This window comes from Gouania willdenowi, chromosome 5 (assembly GCF_900634775.1).
Source record: "Gouania willdenowi chromosome 5, fGouWil2.1, whole genome shotgun sequence".
Taxonomy (NCBI): Eukaryota; Metazoa; Chordata; class Actinopteri; order Blenniiformes; family Gobiesocidae; genus Gouania; species Gouania willdenowi.
In genome coordinates this window covers 11597788-11620820 of record NC_041048.1, presented here as the reverse complement: position 1 = coordinate 11620820, position 23033 = coordinate 11597788, and the positions used below count along the sequence as shown (strand labels likewise).

Here is a 23033-nt window from a genome sequence, read left to right as displayed (position 1 = left end):
TCATGTCGAAGAGAATCCCAAACCTGCAGCTGTTCACGGTGTGTGTGAGTCCACTTCCTCTCAGCTGTCAGAGAAACACACATGGCACTCAGCAACTAAAACAGGCACTCAGCAACAGGAGCAACACACATTCCACTATTGTGTGCGTAGGATATACTGTGTGCAGTGTTTTTCTACTGTAAACAATCAACAGTGCACGGGAAATAAAATCATCAGGAAGCCAGTCTGTAACAAGTGGTTTGCTTTAGATTTTTAAAACTTCACATGTTTAATGCAAACTGAAGTAAAACGGTGAACTGTAACACACAATAGTCACAAGGCTGAAAATCTAGTCCACTATTATTTGTATTCCTATTATTATTGCTGGGAACACCTCAGTTTCTCCTGGTGTCTGTGTGTCACACCTCAACAAAGACCTGTGACAGTCTTTGTACCCTGTTTGTGTGCAGCTTTCAAGGTAATATGAACAAAGGCAAAGTTTCACTTTTTCTAATGTTGGGTTCACTTTAGGCGAAGTCATCAAATTTCAAGTTTAAAAAAATATAATTCAGGAGGGTTTTCTCTGCTGTTAAACATGGCGACGGGTCATTTTTTACCCTTAGGAAAACAGGAGGGTTAATATTATTACTTTGGCTAATATTTGCCTGTATATATTATTTATCATTTCTTTCTTTTAATATGTAAGGAACTTTTCACTACAGCTTGATTTAATAGAAGTGAATGGAGTTAAAAATCAAGTAAAAACACACAAAACATGTCCGACTCACGTCCAACGATTCACAAACAAACTCAGAAGTACAAAAAACAGAGGACATTTCTGTGTGATTCGTGCTAGAAGTTAATGACAGTCTTTAAGTACAAAAAATAAAATTTCAAACAAAAATACAAAAAAAACAACAACTATACAACAATGAAAAACTGCCACGTGACCTTTAGCACGAGCAGATTCACACATACATATCCTGTTTTATACTTGAAGGATGTGTTTTTGTACATCTGGCATGATTGTGGTTTAAATTTATCGACTGATATTGGGACTTGAAGTGGTCTAATGCTGCGTTCACACCGGATGTGTCACGAAATGCCCATACGTCCAGATTACATACAAAGTCAATGGATAGATGCGTCCCAGATGCGGTCCGATCCGCACGTCAAGTGCGATGGCCGTACGAGCGCGCTCCCAATTTTACACATATTCGCACACCCGCAAGAGTTGAAAATATTGGACTCCTGCGACTGTTTTGCATGACGAAAGCCAATCAGAGTCTTTGTTGACGATGACGTCAGGCCGTCAACACGAACACCGGTCTGTTCACCCACGAATCAGTGAGGATGTGGTAGTAGCAGGTAAAAGTTCTCTCAGTAGCACTGAGCTAGGATAGCATTAGCCGCTAATCACACCTGCTTTTTTCACTGGTGGTTTATGTTTATGAGAGGAGAAAAAGGAGCACAGCTCCTCGCTTCTGCATGATGCGAATTGGGGAAATTTTTTGATCCTGCGGACCCTGCGTGGGGCAGACACGTCCGGTGCCGCAGAAGACGCATTCGGTGTGAACGCAGCATTAGTAAGTGTCTATTTGTACTGTTGCCGTACTTACCCAGGTGCTATTGGTACGGTTGCCGAAGTACAAGTACGTTGCGTCTTAGGGTTAGGTTTAGGGTTAGAGTTAGGTTATTTATTCATTTATTTATTCAGTTTATTTCCGACATGGTTACATTCACTTTTTTTTTTTTTTTCACATTTTTTTTTTTTTTTTTTTTTTGTACATGCCGAAAAAGGAGACGAGAGAAGCAGTTTGTTTATCCGGGTCCCGTCCCCTGTTTTACCATCGTAAATTTACATGGGTTTACATGTCTCTCTGGTCAAACATTCTTGAGTTCTTCTGAACCGTCCTTTTTTGTGTATTCTCATCTGTGGTCAGTGTTGTCCTCCTCCTCTCTATCTTTGTTCGTGTTGGCCTTGTTCCCTGCCAGACGTTGTTAGCATTCCTCCAGTTCAAGAATAGTTCCTCTTTCGAAGGTGTTTGGAAGGTTTTTCCCTTTTCATCCATAATGTCACCACTTGTTTTGTCTCTACATCAAGGGTAATCCAGCTGTTGTCAGCTCTATTGGCAGTGTTGTATTCTCTCCAATATCGCAACAATTTTCACATGACCTAAACTGGCCAATAACTGACCTATCATGTGACCTAAACTGGCCAAATAGGGGCGCTGTGTACGGATAGAATGTTGGTATATTGATACGGCAACCGTACGGATAGCCACTGCCTTCTTCTTATGCACGCGTAGGTTTTGTTCTCTCCTCTCCCAGTCCAAAATCATCAGTGGGAGGCGGAGTACACAGGAAGAGTAAAAGATTAGTTACCTCAGAGGTAGGGTATGTGTATGCATCATCATCATGCCTGCTTGTATTTACAGGTCTCATATCACATGCATGTCTTCAGCCTGAATCAGTCGAGTTCAAAGCTGATATAAATGATGCATCATGGCCACAAACAGTCTTATGTGCAGGTGTGAGTGGTTCTCTCACTTTTCTTTGCACCATCTGTGAGAATAAATCAACCAGGTGTCTTTCATGACAGGACTTTCATGCAGAGACCAGACAAAGCTGTGTGGTTATGCAACGTGCCTGTGAGAGTCATCTACGTGGTTCATTTTGTCCACCAAAGATGTACGTCATAGTTTTCATCAACAACATTTTTAAGTGCCAAGAACTAGAATATGACTACTGGCCACTGAAACAGTAATCTGTAACAAAATATATTTATATTTTTGTCGACAAATATGAAACAAAACTATAATTTTGTCACATACGACAAAATCCTATCAGAACTCATGTGTCTTACGCTTGGATCTCATCAGATAAGTCTGTATTTACAAACATGAACATTTTCAAGTGTAACGTTTTTAAAAATACACAAACTCTTATCCTATGTATATTTTTAGTCGACTATATCTGTAACAGATTTTGTCGACTCAAATCTGATTTTCATTTAATTGACTGAAACTACATCAAACTTAGTTGTTAAAATGTGGGTGTTTGACTTTTATAAACTCAGATTTATATACAGAGAGAGGAACACACTTATGTATTCTGTTACTTTATTGCTCGACCGCAACTTTATTGCTCTTTTTAACAAATCTCTTCGGATGGATTTTAGTTTTTGTTGTTAAATGAATTCATTCTCCACAATAAATTTGGTGTTTCAGCACCATCTGCCAATGGTGCCGAAACACTGCCACCTACAGGTAGGTATGTAACAGTACAACTTTCTGACACCTCTGCATAATTTTTTGAGCTCTTGCTGCAATGGCTTTGTTTTGTTGTTTTTTTTTTTAAAAAACTCCTTTCATATGTTTAAAAAATATATTTTGTCAAACATTAATAAACAAATTCACTGTGAAAATATTCTTTCATGTTTTATATTATTATTATTACTTATTTTTTTTAGTAACGAATCGAAATACAGCTTTATTCATCACCCTTTAATCTCTTATTTGTTGACTACGAACTTGTTCATTAAGTTACATGTGGAAACCTGTTATCACACTTAATGATTTCATTAATTTGTTTATTTAGGTCTTGCATGTCAAGTTGAATTTTTCTTCTCAAAATGTTATTAAAACATAAAAAAAAATGAACATTTGCAGCACAGTATTGAAAAATCTGTTGCCAACACAGACACATAAATAGCTTATTTACAAAATAAATAATGACGTGTTGAAATCTTGTATGCAGGGTTGTTCATGCACTGTGTTTCCTCCTAATGACGGAGTAGCAGCTGCTGGTTGTGTGGGTGTTTTTCACAGATGATTCAGTCTCACATTGCTTTAGTTCTTCAGCCTCTGTGTGTGCAGATGACGTCTGTCAGACTGCTGCTAATAACAGGTGTGGAGCTGGAAAGAGTGTTTTTAATGAGCGCCGAGGCTGAAATAATGCCAACATTAGCACCTGGTTCAACACATAAAAGAGAAGTTAAAAGAACATGACATGCATGAAAGGTTTTTTTTTGTTTTGTGTGGATTATGTGGCTACACCCGAGGATCATTTTGTTGACTAAAGATTTTTGGCATAATTTTTTGTCAACTACAGTATATTTGCTTAAGTCATATACTAGACTATAACAAATTGAAAAAAAAAAAAAAAAAAATGCACGTGAACGAAAACTTTAGTAAAATATATTGATATTTTTGTCGACGAATAGAGAGTTTTCACCGACATAACTTTCTGGGCAGTAACTCAGATGTGCGGCCATGTTGGAGGTAAGCGGATGTTGACACTACACGTTGGAGGCTCACAGAGGTGAACTCTGCGATGGATAAATCACAGAAAAGCTCCTCAAAATGGGTTATAGATGCAAAGGCATACAGGGAAGGACTTGGTCCGCAGGAAAGGGCACGATATTTGGAAAAAGTACGGTTTAGATCCATACGAGTCGGCTCCCTCGTCTTGGATCAATGACCCAGAGAGTCTTCCGTCGAAGACCTTAAATCATGATGAAGTTTGGAGGTCAGCTGTGGCTGTACAGGCTCACGTTAGCAACGGATATACTGTATATTGGCAGATAACTCAGACAGTTCTAATAATTTCACAGTGAACTTGCAGCATAGTTACTCTAAAATAATATACGACAGCCAGGCAATCTTAAATTTAGGCAAATCAAACAGTTATAGTGCGTTAGATGCAACTACTCTGGACCTCAAGCCTCAGATTGGTACGCCGACTACATCCAGTGGCCTCTGAAGCAGCGGAGCCTCGTACCAGCGGTGTCCGCCAGCGGAGGAAGCGGGGTGATCAGAAGCAGGAGCGGGGCTAGCAACCAAGCTAAAAGCTAATCCTCAGAGAACGCCGCTTCCTTCCATCCTGCGTTCTAATGTCCGCTCCCTGCAGAGCAACCTGGACTACCTGAAGCTGGATTTAAATGCAAGACAGGAGATGAGGGCGGCGGTGTTTGCATATTATACACCAATAACAACTGGTGCAACAACGGTGAGCTAGTCTCATGTCACTGCTCTCCTGATGTAGAACTACTGACTATAAAATGCAGACATTGTTCTCCCTGATCTGTTAGAACTTTTGGCAGTCTATAAAACTCCACGTGTTTTACAGTCCGACCAATTAGTACAGTCAAAAACACGGCAATAGTTCAGCATTTCCTCTTTAAATTTGGGATTTTCCCGTTTGTGTGCTGTTTATAAACCTGCTGCTTATCTCCAAAATGGCGACTTCCAGGTTGATGACGTCTAGAAAACCCTCTATATATATATAATCTATATATATATCTATATAAACTAAACTATAATGTTAACGTGGAACAAAATTTAATCAGAACTAAGTGTCTTTTTTATTTTAAAAAAAATGCATAAACCCCTATGCTTTATAAATCTATATATACTATACAATACCTTTGTAACTACAATAGGGTATAGGCATGTGTATGTATGTATGTGTAGGTATGTAAATGTGTTTATATATGGATAGATACATTTCAATTATTTTTTAATGTTATATATGTCTATTTTAAAATGACTATTAATATTAATTGATTTTATCTTGATGTGTAAATGTCTTTTGTACCTTATGTGGGATCGTACCCAAATTTTGTTTCACACTGTGAAATGACAATAAAGTCTAATCTTCTTAGTGGATTATATCTGTAACAGATTTAGTTGACTAAAACTAGACTATAACTGAAATAGTCCTGATGTTTAAATTTTGACTAAAACTAAGTGGAATTTTGGTCAAAAGACTACGACTAAAACTAAATCAATATTTGCTGTCATAATCAACACTTGTGCGAGATATTTGCTGACGCATTTACCTGCATTACTTGACAACCCAACCTCTCGAGAGCATACAGTACATTTAAAGAATAGCATGATCTGCAATGTCAAAAGCCTTTGAGAGATCAATGAATAATCCAGTACAATATTATTATATAATATAATTAGACAAGTCAATGGGTGTAATCCAGGATCACAACCTATGCTAAACCACTGCTGGCATATTGAAATAAAATAAAACATCTGGGTCCCACACATTTGGATCAAACAAAGCTAGGTTTGATTTCCCAGTACTTTTCTGTGTGGAGTTTGCATGTTTTCCGTGCTTACCTGCATTTTTCATCATGGTTCTCCAGTTTCCTCCAAAGAGAGCAAAAAACTCAAAACATGAAGTAGATTTAAATAATTTACAGAGGTGAATTCTGTTATTGGAAATCCACGTTTGACTGTAAAAAGTCTTCAAGCAAAAAACCATAAGTGAATTGCAATATTATTCATTGCATGCAGGGAGAAAGAAGATAATAGAGCCTGTTTTTGAGGCAGATTTTAATACCAAACAAACAGAAACACAGGTAACAGAGAGAAAAGTTCAATTCAAGGATAAAAAACACAGATGGCAGGACTTTTAGTAACAAAAAACTAAAGTAATCAAATGTAAACACATATTTTAGCAGGAACCCAGACTCTTAAGACATGTAGGCATCATCTCATAAGATCTTAAAGGCCATAATGTCCCTCAACTGTGTGCAGTTCATATTTACACCACTGGGGGTGCAGTAGATGAGCTTTTGAAAATATTGTCAAAGTAAATTTGATTTTAACTGTAGTCATAACAGACAAAGCAACTACTGGATGTTCATCCCCATGTATTATGTTTTTATTATGACATTATCATAACCCACACCAAAATATAAGGCTCACATAAGGCCCACGTTTCTTATAGTATCAATAATTTATTTTATCACTCAATCTGATGTGTAATGTGTACCAGATAAGTTTCAGCTGTACCCAGGGTCAAAGGTAATTTCAGAGATAACAATGTAATAAACACACAAATATTCGTGGACAATTTCTGAAGAAATCACAACATTGATACAGACAAGGTAACTACTTGTTTGGCGCAGTACTCTCACATTAGGTTCAAAACACACACACACACACACACAAAAAAAACACACAAATACAACACAAAATGAGTCAAAACAGACAAAGAAAATAAATAAAATTAAATACAATTTAAAAATCCCAAAACACACAAATATTTCACAATGGAAGTTAAACCATCAGCATTTGTTTTAGGGAAACCAGTGCAAAGAACTTTTACACAAATAACTACAGCACACCTGACTGGAAGCCACAGACTACTCAAAACACATTTTCAATTTGCAACACAGCAAAGCGGCTAAAAACAGGGATCATAACCGCAGGTTGGGGATCAGTTGAATCCTCTCTGCTGCCACATTGGGAGCATCACTTATCAAATGCTTTATCCAAGCCACAAATCCTACATGTGAGAGTTTATATGATATAAGTAATCAGATTAAACTCTGACATGAATAAAACAATGTCATGTAGCCACATCTATCAGAATAAATTGATACAATTTGATCCAAAAATCAACATTTTGGTGTTTTTTTTTTGTTTTTTTTTAATCAATGTTGCTGACAAAACTGAGAAAAAATGACCTCTCATTATTCAGGATGAATTCAATCTGACTGACAAAAAAAAAAAAAAAAAACAGCGTCCATGTAAACACACGGAAATGACTGCTAAGGCTGTGTACTGTATGCTCAAACCCTGGCTTGTGCTCATTGTAAACTGACCCTGATCAGGTTGAAAGATACACATGATCAATGGGTTTGAGGTCCATAAAGAAAAGCTGAACTAGCAATCTGCTTTTGTGGTGGGTTTCCTTGATTACTTACCATCAATGTCTGGTTTGGAATTCCGGTAACACTTTACTTTAAGTTTTATACATAAGGCTGACATTGATATGACCTGTCATTAGCATTAATAAGGTGTCATGAAGGCTGTCGTTAAGTGTTCTTCCTAACCCTAACCCTAGCCGTAACCCTTAATGGGAATTTAAAGACGCATCCCGCAACAAGCCTTCCTCACTATATTTCTTCTGTCCCGCAAAAGACAACCTGGAAGACTGACTGTGGACCCCCGACTCTCTGTGCGTGGTTGATCAAGGGTTTCCTCTAAAAAAGAAACACTGACACACAATTCCTTACCGGACCCTGACCAACTATCACTATTCTAACCCTGACCCTACTACTGACCTTCCTTTTTTACTATACCTGGACAAGAACCTTCACACTGACCTCAACTGCTACCGCCTCCACTTTCTGGCCAAATTCGAGGCTGCACCTCCAACCACTAGCCCTTCCTAACACCAACCACTAGAGGGAGATTACACTAAAACAAATGTGGACACCTAAAAATGAGCGCCATAAAATTAACCAAGGAAGAACTGACAAGAACGCACCAAAACACTTCCACCTCCACCCCATACCTACACACGGGTAGGAGGGGAGGAGGCTGGAAGATGGGATGAGGTCCAAGCAGACCAGGTTGTGGTGAAGCCCAAACAAGCTCCAACCTCTGAACCTTGGTTAACAGTTCAATGAACCCTCATACCACACGACACATGAAATTATGACAGGCACAGACACAGAATGGTCTCACACCTGACACATCTGGCACAGCATATATACTGATAGAATTTCACAAATCTTTTTGATGAGTGACACAAGGAACTGAGGAACACGAATGAGGGTGCCTGCCTTTGATTCCCTATCTAACTGGGAGAGGCTCAGAACTCCCCGGGGGGTCTCATTGAAAACACATTCCTTTACCTACAGTAACGCTAACCTGACCCTTCTTCTGACCCTCGGCAACAGTTCTCTGAACCCTCAGACTACACATAGTCGTACAGGATCACAACACCCTTCACCTCCAATCCCATACCTTTAGGGTAGAGTGGGGAGACTGGAAGCTGGGAGAGGTCCAAACAGACCCAGTTGTAGTTGTTAGCCAAGACAGGCTCCCACTTCTGACCCTCGGCGACAGTTCTCTGAACCCTCACACCACTAGACACATAACCTTACAACAGGGGGCCCATACGGACACAGAATGGAGAGGGTGCACCCATCCCCTGCTTCTATTCCCTGTTTCATTCTTGCTACACCAGAGCACTGACATCGCATTAATATTAATACAATATCACAAACCTTTTTGATGAGTGACAAAAGATAGAGGGGAACACGAATGACAGGTGTTGGCCCGTGCCTGCCTTTGATTCCCTATCTACTGTAACTGGGGAGGCTCAACTTCCCGAGGGGGTCTCATCGAGAAAACAAGAACCCTAACCTTAACCATACCCTTAACCTTGACCCTAATCCTACTTAACCCCACTAAATCCCTCCACCTAACCCAAACAATGCAAACATAGATCCAAAGGTGTCATAATTTAGCAAACGACACTTAATGACAGCCTACATGACACCTTATTCATGCTAATGACAGCGTAATATCAGCCTTATGTATAAAACTTCAATTAAAGTCTTACCAGAATTTCTAGCGATTATCTCAATAAGAGTAAACCTGATATCACAGTTGGCTGTGGTTTGTTGAAGAGCAACTAAACCCACAAAACACTTTTCCCCTGCTGAAACCAAATGTATTTAGTATGAAGTAGTGTTGTTGATCCATTCTTGTCCAACTCTTGACATTCTAGTCAAAGCATTTTAATTTGGCATATTTAGTTGTAAAAAATGTAAGAGTGACTGCCCTCTATTGGTTGAAACCCAGCTGTTACAATCAAATTTTGGTATTGGCTGAGAATGGAGGTTATTGCACCTCCCGACGCTCCAATCTGTGGCGAGTAGGTTAGAGAGATACAGTGAGTAGTTAGCATAGCATAGATCAGTCATTCTTAACTGGTGGGTCACGGACCTGTACTGGGATGGTCGCAGACAGCTGGTCAAAAATAAATAAATACTTAATGTCTCTCATGATGGACTTGTCTTTTATTTTGAAAGAAACTTGCAGGTTTTCAACAGCTATTTTTGAAAAACGATTTGGTTGGTGGAATTCAAAAAAGAAAAGTGGGTAGTGATTAATGACCGTGGCAAAATGTGGGTCCCAGGGTGAGACCAGTTGAGAACCCCTGGCATAGATTGTTCTTTGGAGATGTTACAATATAAACCTTGGAGTTTAGTTACTCTTTAAGGTCATTAATACATTCGATGACAAAACCAGACACACATTGAGCTTCAGCATTAGCAGTGTTGACTCCCTTTGCAAATGATTCTGTAAAAAATACAAAACACATTTCTAAATTTTTTCCGTTTTTTTTTTCTAATAAATTCAAAACGAGCAACACATGACACAAACAAGACAAAGCAAAAAGTCCAGAAAACACAATGGGTAATTTGATCTAATTTTCTACATCATTTAATCAACAGTGCTGAGAACGTCTTGTGCTGCTGTTGGAAACTAAAGAAATGCATCGACTCAAATCTGTATCTACAGGACATTTACAGCTGGAGTTTGTGGATTTCAGTTCATGACACCACGGTTCTTATCTCCAATATTCTAAAGCGTAGCTCTCTTCGTCATGAGCCCTGTGTGAGAGAAGACTGTGTTAACAGCCATGGTGACTCCGCCCACTTTATCCTCCCCTGTTTGCTTTTACAGCCTACCTGTTCAGGTGAGTTACGCCGCTCAGTCAGAGAGTCATAGAGCTGAAACTTTGACAATGTTGCTGCTGCAGGAGCCTGTTGTGATCTGGAGGCCTGCAGTGGCTGCTTGGTGACCTGAAGGCAGGGGTGCCCTGCGTAGGGTGGGACCATGAAGGCTGTCCCCATCGGGGGTGAGTGCGGGGGGTGTCGGGAGGCTGATAATCGCTGTGGTGATGCGTCCACTTTTACAGCTGATCCTGTCATTGGTTCTCAGGTTGAGTTTTGAACGGCTGAGATAAGAAACGATAAAGAATGAATGAATGATAACAAATAAAAATGTAAATAAACCTTTCTGCAAATTTCTCTATCATTGTTCATTTTTTATTAAAAAAAATCCTCCTTCATTTTGTTGAAATGAAAAAGTTTCATATTTGTCCTTTCTTTCTTTCGAAAGCTGATTTAATTTCAAATCATTCATTGGTTACTAAGACCAAATCTATCAGTATTTTTGTATTAATGATATGAAAATGAGAAACACTTCAATGCAAAAAATTGCACAGTAGATTTGTAAAAACACGACATAATAATGTTCCCAACTTTTGTATTTCTTCAAATTAGTATTTGAATATTATTTCCTTATTGACTAGCAATTATTTTTTTTTATTTTGAGACATGCTAAAAAACATGTATACATATTACATTCAGCTGATTGACCTGATCAGCTTTCATGACAATCCCTTATTTGAATGTCCACCCTAACTCCCCCTCCCCTGTTTTCCCATCCTCACTAGGGTGTGACACTGCCCTCTATTTTTATATAGGCAGTGGCTATTCGTACGGTTGTCGTATCAATATACCGACTTTCTATTCATACGCAGCACCCCTATTTGGCCAGTTTAGGTCGCGTGACTAAGACTAAACCATACCCAAAACCTAACACTAACTCTAACCCTAGGACTAAAAATTGTTGCGATATTGGGTTATAACCTAAACCTAACCCTAAACCCCTAACCTAAACCTAGATTCTAACCCTAACCGCTACTGCCTCCACCTAATGGCCTCGCTACCGCCTCCACACAAGGACCAAATTTAAGGGAAATGTGCAATACTTACCTTCCACGTTTACTACACTCAGACATGAACCCTAGCCCGAACACCAACCACTACCGCCTCCTCTCAATGGCCAACTTCAGGGACCTTAAACTTACACCAAAGGAAGAGAAGAACACAAATGACAGGCGTCGGCCTGTGCCTGCCTTTGAATCCCTATCTAATTGTGAGAGTCCCTGAACTCCCCTGGGGGTCTCACTGAGAAAACACATTCCCCTACCTAACCCTAAAAATTGTTGCAATATTGGGTTATAACCTAATCCTAACCCTAACCCTACTAACTGTAATTTTAACCCCAAACCTAATCCTAACCCTAACCCTAACTCTAAACTTAACCCTAAACCTAATCCTAACCCCTAACCCTAAAACGATACGTACGTGTTCTTCGGTAAATAGCCCCGGGGGTTGTCCGTACGGCAACCGTACGAATAGACACTTCTTTAAAATATTTCCCTTTATTAAAATGTTGTGTACCCTTCTTGAGGGAGGGCTGGTGACGGTCACAATCAAAACATGCATAACTGTCGGAAATTTATTTTGACTCCCGAGCCAAATATGGATCAGTTTGATCTCAAGAGGGCCACATATTTTTGGAAATAAAAACTATTTCTACATTATTGTGACCTAGTTATCAATTTCATGTGTAATTGATATATATTGTACTGTATGTAAAGCACAGACAACATCCAAGCCATACATGACAAGATCTTTATTTTGTTCCTGATTTTTTAAAGGAATCTTGTGGGATTGTTAATGAAAAAAATGTAGAATTTTGAAATTTTTTGATTTTCTCTATAGTTTGTGATGAAAAATAAAAGCACTGGCAAATTGTGATAGCCAGCAAATTGTGGAGTTTGACTGAATGTGTGAATTGGGAGGTACCTAGATACAGTATCTATAAGTGAATAGTTTGGTAATCCACACAATGATTAATGTTTTGTAATTTTTACTTTCTCCTGTGGGCCATATTAGATACACTGAAAGGCCGAATTTGGCCCCTGGGCCTTGAGTTTGACACTTGTTTGACATTTAAGCTTTCATTTAAATTCTAATCGATCTGGTCACAGACATATTGGCCAATCGTCATCATATCCCAATAAATCGGCACATCCTTAAACCTAAGTCAAAGTAAATTGAAAACAATCCATTTTTCTGATCAGTTTGCACGTCAATGAGTGGCTGACATTTGGCTCCAGCTCCTGCTGCTGTCTTCTTTGTGTTGCTCAGCCTTACCTGGCGTGATGTGACCGCAGGTCACAGCGCTGCATTTGGAAGGCACTGAGCTCCAGCAGCGGGTCCTGGTGGCTCGGGACAAGATGGGAGCAGGGCAGTGTAGTGTTGGCCTCGTCGTGGTTTCTTTCTCTCCTTCGACCACAGCAGGTGGTCACAGGGCTGTCAGGTATGGCTGGGCTGCTTGAGCGATACGTCTGCAGAGCTGTTTCCAGACAGTTGTGCTCATAGAGCTGTTCATCAACAAATTCATGAGCCTGGAGAGGAGAGGATTAAAAATAGAAAACAAGCAGATACTTTTTTACACCTTTGCTGATGGCAAACTAGCACCACATGAGTGTTAATCTCTTCTTGCTGCGTTGTGCAACAGGGTTTAAAATATGTTTGAAATTGTGTGTGTGTCTGAAAGCCAGGTGTAAAACCCAGCACTTGAACATACATTTCAATGTGATTTGGAAGTCTAAAAACAGTTTTAAAATAAAAAGCTATACTTGAATAATTGCATTGCGTCTATCTAAATCAGGGGTGTCAGACTTGTTTTAGTTCAGGAGCAAAATACGAAGTAGTTAAATCTTAAGTGGACCACAGATTTTAGGTGGCACTTCCATGTATACTGTATAAAAGCCACCAATGTCATCCATTAGGAGATCTTCTGTTCAAAATTCTACAAGATTTCGATACTTTTTAGTGTAATTTAGGTGGGATTTTTTTTAAGAAATTGCAGGTTTTTAGAAGACTAGAGTGTTCTTTTGACAATTATGATTAAATTGCCATTAAAATGACTGCAGTCGTGTGATGAAGGCCCCAGAAAATTGCGAGCCCCTGCAAATACTGCAGAGTTTTACTGAATTTATGTATTCAGATAAGCAGAGATATCTACATCTGAATTATTTGGTAATTTACACAATCATGTTTTTTCAAATTTGTTTACTTCCTCCCGTGGGCCAAAATAATTACTCTAAAGGGTTGGTTTTGGACCCCGGGCCTTGAGTTTGAAACATGTGATCTAGATCAGTGGTTTTCAACCTTTTATAGCCCACGACTTCCAAAATAAAGCTGCCAGAGACCGGGGACCCCCACTGTACCTGAAGGGACCCATCCATAAATTAAGCAAAATGATGGTCCATTGTTCTATAACTGTGATAACCACATTTATTTATTTATCTGAGTAATATTCACTGTTATCCAGCAAGTGTATTATTATTTGTGCCACAGTATATAGTCATCTTAAAGATGTAAATCCTTGTTTTAATCAGAAATAAAATAGATAAAAAGTGACCAAAAATAGTGGAAAAGGTGGTGAAATGCTATTTTAGAAACCACAGAAATTGGTTAAAAGTGGCAAATTACAGTGGCCATAAATGGACAAAAAAAAAACAAAAAACGGTTAAATTTTTATAAGTTTTAAGTTTTTTTTTAAAAAGGTTTAAAGTGTCAATATTGCTTCAAAGTGGCAGAGACGGAATGGGTAATGTAATTTAGTAGGAATAAAGTAGTAATAATTAGGTTAAACTGCCAAAAAATTGGCACAACAAATCGTGAATATGATTAAATTGGAAAAAAAAGCATAAAAAATGGTGAAAAGATGTTCAAAGTGACAATAATAGGTCAACATATGAAAAAATGTGCACAAAAGACATTGAAATTTGATGGAGAAGTAGCAGAAATAGGAGTAATGTAGCAAAAATACATTAAAGGAGCAAAATTGTGGCAAGAAAAACTAATGAAAATAGGTTGAAATATAGTTGCTGAAAAACAGTAAAAATAAACAAAAATGGGCTCAAATTGTTCAGAAATTATTCTTGATTTCTTAAAGGTATCTTGCGACCCCCTCCCAGTGTCTCGCGACCCCAAATGTTGAGAACCCCTGATCTAGATCAATACTACTCACAGTAAATCAGTGTAGAAGACGAGTAGTAGTGCACTCACAGTGGTTTTCTCCAGGCAGTGCAGTAGGTGGTGGTGTTGGGTCTCTAACAGAGATGGAGATTTCAGCAGCTTCTGCTCGTCCTCTTCTTTACCCTAACAGCCCACACAAAGGCAAAGACACGCACACGTGTTATGTATGTGTTCAGGTTGTGCAGTTTGTTCCTAGTGAAGCACTAAAGCTGCATCATTAGAAATAAAAAGCTGTTGACATTGGGAACAAGTCAGCGTTGTGATTAATTAGTTGCGGTCCATTTACTGCAGTACTTCTTTCTGTTATGAGCAGACAGGCGGCGTCTTTGTCAGACTGATGGAAAAATATCATTCAGATTTGTAACATAATGGACAGAACTTTCTCTTGATTGTTTTTTGTTTTCACATGTTTTTATTACCAATACGCTCCTTGTAGCCAGTAAAGAAACATCTTTATTTGATTAAAAACCAAAATTCAAAGCAATATTTTTAGATGGAAAGAACCATGCAACTCCCAAATTCCCTACTTCATCATTCAAGTAGATATTACAGAATGCTGTTGTTTGTTTTCAGCAGCTCAGCGGTTTTTTATGTGTTGTCACGGCAAATTTGCGGTTGACCTCATTTGGAGACATGATTTATTGGTTGAATGATGGAGTCCAGGCGAGGCATTGATGATTTTATAAAAAAGGTTTATTATAAAATTAAATAAAAAAGGAGTAAAAAAGAAGCTTCCATCCTGAAAGAATGAAAGGCAAAAGGCTCGTGGCAGAGCAAAAAGGCAAGACCCGCTCTAACTAACAGTTTCACAGCTTAAGCTTTTATACAGATAACAGAAAAAGTTCCACCCTGAGGTGAGGAGAAGGAGGGAGTCAGATGCCCAACAGTGGAAACATTTGAGGATGATGATGACGTGTATATTATGAGGAAGATTGGGCGCCACTCTTATCTATCCTTGATAGTGTGTGTGTTCATGTGTATGGCCTTCAATATGATCTGTACTGTTTAATCTAACATGATTCAGCTGTTCAAAAGTGCGAAGAGTAATGGAGTCATCATGTATTAAAACATGACAAATTGTACACATGAACACACATTTGACAATATGATGATGAATATAAAAATTGCCATAACAGTGTGAAGCGTCAGAAAGAAAAAAAATCTGATTGTGTGAAGAAAGAGAAACAAACCCATGCAGCCATTTGTTGGTGTCTCTGCAAAAAGGAACTTGGTTTTAAAGCTTACGCATCTAACATCGCTTAGTCTGAGAGTCATTCCAAATGCCAAATAACATGCAAAACCAACACCAAATGATTTTTGCCCACAGCGAGGGGGGATTTGTGTAGGAAGGAGATCCAGCCAAAAGAATCTCATTGACTTTGCAGGAACATGAACAATGCAACGTTGCAGGGAAGAGAACAGGAAGATCTCTGATGTCTCAGAGTGGAGTTACAGTCAAGGACAGGAAAACTGAATTCAACCATTACATAGATTCACACAGATGTATTGTATTGATCCAAGCTGGAATCTTTTTCTATCAGGAAGGAAACAAGTCTTTGAATTTTCAAGACATGCGTACAGTTTCATCCAACTATACATTCTCCTCATCCATCCATCCATCCATCTATGCATGCAGTTAAAGCTGCTGAGGATGATTTATTTTTTTAAAAACTTTTTTTGTTCAGATAAAGACATAGTTTAGGGCTCATAAATCAACACATCAAAGATCATTTGCTGAAAAAGAAGATATACAAGCCTGAAATTGCTGCTTGAAAGTTTGTTTTTGATCTTCACCGTAAACATTGTTGTAAAAGTTTCGCATATTGCATCGTTGGATGTGTGAGGACACGTGGACGAAAGCATAGAAGTGTTTTATTGAGTTTTCTTTGCCAGACAAAGAGGACAATGATTCTCCAAATTTTGTTGTAGTTTGTTCCCAGTATTCCTTGTGTTTAGGCACCTTACTCCACGAGACTTTCAATTTTTGGCCGGATTCGAATCTTTCCGTGTACACCCCAATATAGTTTTGCAGCTACTTTAGTCTGTGAAATCACCAGAAATGTGCTGGGACGTCACTTTAGCAGAGTTTTTTGGGGAAAAACATAAGAAATCATGGAAAAAAATCACACTTTTATGCATCCGTCTATGGGACTCCACATCCCACAATGCAATGTGCAAACTGTTCCTACAATCTCAATAAGAGAGTGTTTACAGTGGAGATAAAAACAAACATTTATGCAGCAATTTCAACCTTTCTCTATCTATTCTATTTTGTTCAAGCAAACAATCTTTGATTTCATGTTCTATGAGGCCTATACTATGTCTATCTGACAAATTATTGTCTCTATCTGCTTTACTTGCAAAAGCATTTTCTAGAATTGGTATGTGGTTTCAATACCTTTCGTATATCTCCCTGCTAATGTGCACTTTTATCACTATTGTCAGTAACTTTTAACCTTTTATTTATTTTTTGTGTGTGTGTGTGTGTGTGGAATGTATGGCACACGATGTACAGGTATGCGACTGGGCACTCGAATTTCTCTCTATCTATCTATCTATCTATCTATCTATCTATCTATCTATCTATCTATCTATCTATCTATCTATCTATCTATCTATCTATCTATCATCCATCCATCCATCCATCCATCCATCCATCCATCTATCTATCTATCATCACTCCACCATTATTCTATCCTAGAGGAGTGCATGTGTTTTCACTTTGTATTATTCATAGTCCACAACCCAAATTGAGGGGTGGATTCACTAAAGATACAGTGGTATTGAAATGTGTGCAAACGTCACTCCACGCGCTAATAATAAGTACAAGGTCGAGGGAATCAGGAGTGCGCCACTGCTGCGCTTCCTAATGCGCCCTCAATCCATTTACCGCGTTTCCCCTGATGAATATGTATAGTAGACGGATCTCCCAGGGGGAGCAAAAAAATGGGAGGAGGACATGCAAATAAATGTATGCAGGGGGAGCAATGCGATTCATGAAATCTGGAACTGTTTGCGGTGATTATTTTAGTATGGAAAAATAGCACAACTAAAAAGCAGGTGCAAACACACACGCAGAGATCATCGCTGCAGTAAATGTGGACAGAAAACACAGCGGAGATGAAAAAAGGTTCCGTGTGTGTGTGTGTGTGTGACGCATATCTCTCTGACGCAGTGTCTGTTCGACCTGAAACTTTTTGAACAGCTTGCGCATGGCCCCATGGTGTTTGTCCATTATTTGCTGTTGCAAAACATTTATTTTGATTTGATTTTGAATGCGGGTTAGACCAAACATGAGCATGTGTTTTCAAGTGTGAGGGAGAGAAAAAAAAAAAGCTGGACGTGTTTCCACCTCTCCTCTGCGGGTTACTGTCTCACACACACACGCGATCGAACCTCACGCACACACCTATCCGTCACTCACAGTCACATCCACTACGGGATGAATAAAGAATATCTATCTATCTGCTGGAATTCATACTACTACATACACCGCCAATTCTGCTGCTTCAAATTTTTATTTTTGCTTCCGTGCACTCATGTTCACCCTCCATGTTCAAAACAACACATACAAAACTCTTATTTAAATAAGGGTGGTCTGCACCAGTTCTGAATGTGCACTAATCATTGCTGCAATCTTAGTGAACTCTGCGCAGCAGGTGAGGAAACTGCTTCACTAAAGGATTTAGGGAAGCAACTGAATTACCACCCTTTATTTCAGAGCTTAGTGAATCCGCCCCCGAGTGTTCACATTAATAAAGGTACTGACCGTATGTGTGCACTGCTGTGTATCTCTGTTTTTTTGCAAAAGGCTAGTGATATATAGTGTGTGTTAGACTTTGAACTCTTAATAAGTGAGGATAGTAGGAAAGCTGGAATACATTACATTTAATGTGATGCTACTTTGAAGTTCAGCCCATCCCCGACATGTTATTACATCATGAAGTCCCATAAGGTTAGATTTTACGTGATAACTTGCATTTTTTTCATTCTTCCAGCCTGATGTAATTTGTTTTCAAGGCTTATAGTAAAATCTTCTTCCCTTCAAGGGAGATTACATTTTCAACATTAATCTCAGGGCAAACTTTATGGCTTAAATCTGCGGCTCAAATGCCAACTTCCAAGAATTGTCATGTATTTCATAGCATTCAGAATGCACCTTTTTCAGGCACAGTAAAGGAGAATTGTAAAATGCTCTGTTACCAACAAAGAAGCTCTAAATCAGTCAGGAGTTCGAGGGGACATTTGAATTTAAATGCACATAAAATGAAAAGTCGCTTTTCTATTCATAGGTTGGAGTCAGCTAGTTTTTAGGACTTTAAAAGCCAGTTATGGGGAAGTTAGAGGTTTAGACTCATAGTGGGAATAGGCTTATACACTTTGTTGTTTAGTTTACAGAATTTGACATTTCTTAATGAGTATTAGATAAAAAAAATAAATTAAATTAAATAAAAAAAACCTTGTTTTATTTCTGCCTTTGAAAATAGGGAGCATAGTGGATCAGTGGTTATTTCCATAATGAGAAGAGTAGGTTTTGTTTCTTGTGTATTTTCTTTTTTGAGTTAACTACAGATTCCAAATGACCAGAACAAACTTCAACATTAAAAGAACCACTTTAGCCACTCCTGTCAAACAACAGGAAACTGAGAACCACAAACCAATCACTAATAATACATAAATAGTAATAACATTAACATACATGCACGCACTCATTTGTACTGAATGAATGATTTGCATAATTAATAAATATAACAAACACAAAAATAAAGTTATTTCGAGCCTTTTGTAATTATCCAAACATCAATTTTGTAACACTGACTATCAGATTTTAATAGAAGAATATTTGTTGATAATCTCTTACTTTCCCCTTATTCACACATTTGGTTCAAATGCTTTTGACACAACAACCTCCTTTTAATAATCCCAGATATGAATAAGTCTTCAGATGTCTGGAATGCAGAGAAAGACAAAGTTTAGCACAAGGGCCTGTCACTCTCGAATAAAAGAGTGGAAATTAAATACACAGCATCTAAAGAAACTTTAATGCTTCTAAAGCCCGTGTTTTCACAAAACATGACAGGATCGTCAATAAGTCGCCCTTTGTGACAAAGAGCCAGTGATGTGGTTAACAAATAAGTGGCTGTCAGAAAAGTGAACTTCTAATCTAATTATAGGCTGAAGTGAGAGTCAGTTTGCTGCACTGCATGACTATGAGGAATATGACAAAATGACTGTCAGCGGTGACGTTGTGGTAATGTGATGCGGGTCCGCACTCTGGCAGCTTCATCACAAACATGTAGAGGGATGGGTGGGGTGAGGGGGGTCACGCAGCACTCACAGATGGCATTTATATGATAATTCTAACCACTTCCAGACAATAATGAGCATTCACACTGGACTCGATTAGATCCAAATTCATTTTAGCGACCAACTGCAAAGGAAGGGAGTGGGTCATTGCAGGCTGCATGGGCAGGGATTTAACATAGGCAATGTCCTCATGCTTTTCCAAACAACTTTTCTTTTAATCAAAGTTAAAGAATGAACTGAAATATATTATATTTGTTTTCATGAAAAAAAGAGTGCTGACATTTGCAAGTGCATGTAAAATGAAAAGGGTATAGCTTCTGCTATTAAATACTTTAAACATAGTTTTGTAAACAAAATGCCAAATTCTCACAGTTTTGATGTTCATGCATTAAATATAGAGAATATTGTCCACTTATACATGCATAAAAACCAGCCGGCTCTCTCTGAAGTTCAAAGCTACTTTCGAGAAGAGAATTGTGGAGATTCTAAAGTCTACATTTTCAGCATTTCTCAGCTCTGAATATCTCATTATCATCACCTCGGCTAGGAAGTCACCCTATTTTGTTAATGCAGCATTACTTTGCTTTGAAAAAAATAGCAGAAACTGAGACTAAAGCAAACAGGATAAAGTGAAATAAACGTCACTAGTTGATCCATTATGTCTCAAACCCCTGCAGTGAGTAACTACAATAATAAAGTCTCCACTACCTCTGCTGCCATTTTAAAGCTTCTGTAAACTTCTCTAGGTCTAATTAGGAGAGTAATTGTAGTTGTTTGTTTGCCTGTGTGAGAAGTATTGGGATCTGAAATATCGCACTGCAGTGAAATGAAGTATTGAGCAGATCAGCAGATCAAGTGTGATAAATAACTAAATACTGGTACTGCCTTCACTTCCATGCAACACATTTGAAAGTAATTCTCAGGTGTCATGGTGCCCACTGTGCGTTGTTAGTCGTAAATTCTTCTTCTCACCGTCAGCTCGAGCAGTTCACTCAGCAGTCCGTTGCGTTTGCTCTGCAGGAAGGCGTTGGCACTGCCGCTCTTGGATATTCTTATCCGTGCCAGCCTGGCTTTCTGGATGTGGGAAGAAGAGGTTAGAGCATCAGACAGTGTGGACAAAGACCACAAATCATGACTGATGTATTTAATACGAGCCAATCTTTCACAACATTAGGCAGAAGCTTGAGCTTCAGACACTGAACCAATAACACAAAAAAGAAACTATGTAACTTTAAATGTCACTCTGTATGAATGCAGACACATTTTTCACGATCTTTTTTCTTGTCCAATGGATTGTTTATCATCACAAATCTTGTTAAAGTGCAGGTTTGGCTTTTCAGAACTATGGGAGCATTTATGATAATTTAGGTTATGTTACACCATAGGCAGAGTTTGAGATTCTTGCTGGGGGGCTTCAAAGAGAAAAAATAAAATATTGTCTCAAGATTCCGGCCGCGTTCTGCTTCATTTTTGCTGCAGTACCATACATGAGCTGCTGGGAGGGGTGTCGCTCCACTTTTACATTGTGAAGACAAATTGCGCAATAGAAGAAAAAACAGTGGCGGCTGGCCAATAGAGGGCGCTAGGGCGCCGCCCCACCACATACGTTAGTTTGAGTAAGACATAAAAAATGATAAAAATTGATAATGAATTAAAAATACTATGAAACAAAGTAATATCTGTATTTAGATAATCAGAATAAATATCATACAGATAATGATGATGTGTAAAGTTGATTTGTTCATCTGTGTCTGCCTAGTGACGTGTTTCCTCCTTGGGGTGCACTAATCTTTACCGTCCACTCTCGTTAAAAGTTGTACATGCGCAGTAACTCCTCTTCAATATGAGTCAAAGGAGTGACTCTGGGCGCAGCTAACCGGTGCCCAGAGACACTCTGCGGCTGTGCAGAGTTGAATGCAGCCGGATCATTTACACAACACCCCCCTCCCGCCATGGGGGGGCTGACGTCACAGTCGTCCGTCATGAAGTGGTTTAGGCATGTGAAGCCGTGAGAAGTTAGAAGGAGAAGCAAAATGAAGAAAGAAAAATTAAATAAATCTGCTTTCCCTGCCTACCTGCCGACCCAGTGCAAATAAAGACAGGTAGGACCCATTTAAAGCACTTTTCAGAGAAGGCAAAGAAACATGAACAAACTAGGAACTAAATTTGATGATTTCAAACATTGAATATGTCCATTGTAAACTAGGTTTTAAATTATATTTTGTCAGGTCTTCAATTATGTATGTTCATTTACCACTTCCTTTGTCACCCCGTTTTTATTTAATTATTTGCTAAACTAACAAAAAATTTCAAGAAGTATAATAACCCTGACACACTCTATTGTATATACCAGAGTTTCTCAAATTAATAGAAATAAATCTATTCACGAGGCACTAAATACTGTTTCTTTCCACTTATTTACAAAATGAGATTCTTTAAAATGTGTGTTATTACTCCTTCATTCCATCATTATGCTCTATAGTTGTTGTTTTTTACAGTATTCTGAGCAAAATGTTGTAGTTGGACATAAGGGGGTACTTACTTTCCGAAATGAGAAAAAGGGGGTACTTGAGCCAAAAATGTTGATAACCACTGATATAAACTACATTTGTTCTTTCTTGTTTGTGGTTAGTTTGAAAGCAGTTCTGTAACTGCAATGTTCCTTACTTATTTGTTCAAAGCTACACAAACCCTGTTTTTGATGTATATCTTTTTTGGAGCTGTAGCCTCCGATGGAGAAAAATGCACCAGCCCCCACTGAGAAAAACCAACCTAAAGTCTCAAAAGTTTGGGACCATTTCACTTTAAACTTATACTACACACCTGAGGTCGAACTAACTAACTTTGTTACAAAGTCCACTTGAATTTATCTTAAGTACCTAATTTACCATTATTTCCTTTAGAAAATGGTTTTAAGTTGAGTTGTTTATTATTCTAATATTGTTTCATTTTGTCTTTCAGCACCGAGGTCAAACATTTCATGTGTGTTTTTCTGTTGTTCTTGTTGCCTCCGAAG

General features: G+C 38.5%; 1 protein-coding gene across 1 annotated transcript in view; it reads right to left on the bottom strand.

Annotated features, from left to right (window-relative positions):
- Window positions 1–9940: 9940 nt before the first annotated feature.
- LOC114463415 (potassium voltage-gated channel subfamily D member 3-like) overlaps window positions 9941–23033 on the bottom strand; it is a 99589-nt gene continuing 86496 nt past the window's right edge. The window contains exons 4-8 of the mRNA XM_028446961.1: window positions 20990–21091; window positions 14741–14833; window positions 12815–13068; window positions 10493–10761; window positions 9941–10414 (exon numbers count right to left, since the gene is read on the bottom strand). Of these exons, the coding sequence (XP_028302762.1) occupies window positions 10527–10761; window positions 12815–13068; window positions 14741–14833; window positions 20990–21091 (684 nt within the window). The 3' untranslated portion in view covers window positions 9941–10414; window positions 10493–10526. The remainder of the gene's footprint in view (window positions 10415–10492; window positions 10762–12814; window positions 13069–14740; window positions 14834–20989; window positions 21092–23033) is intronic.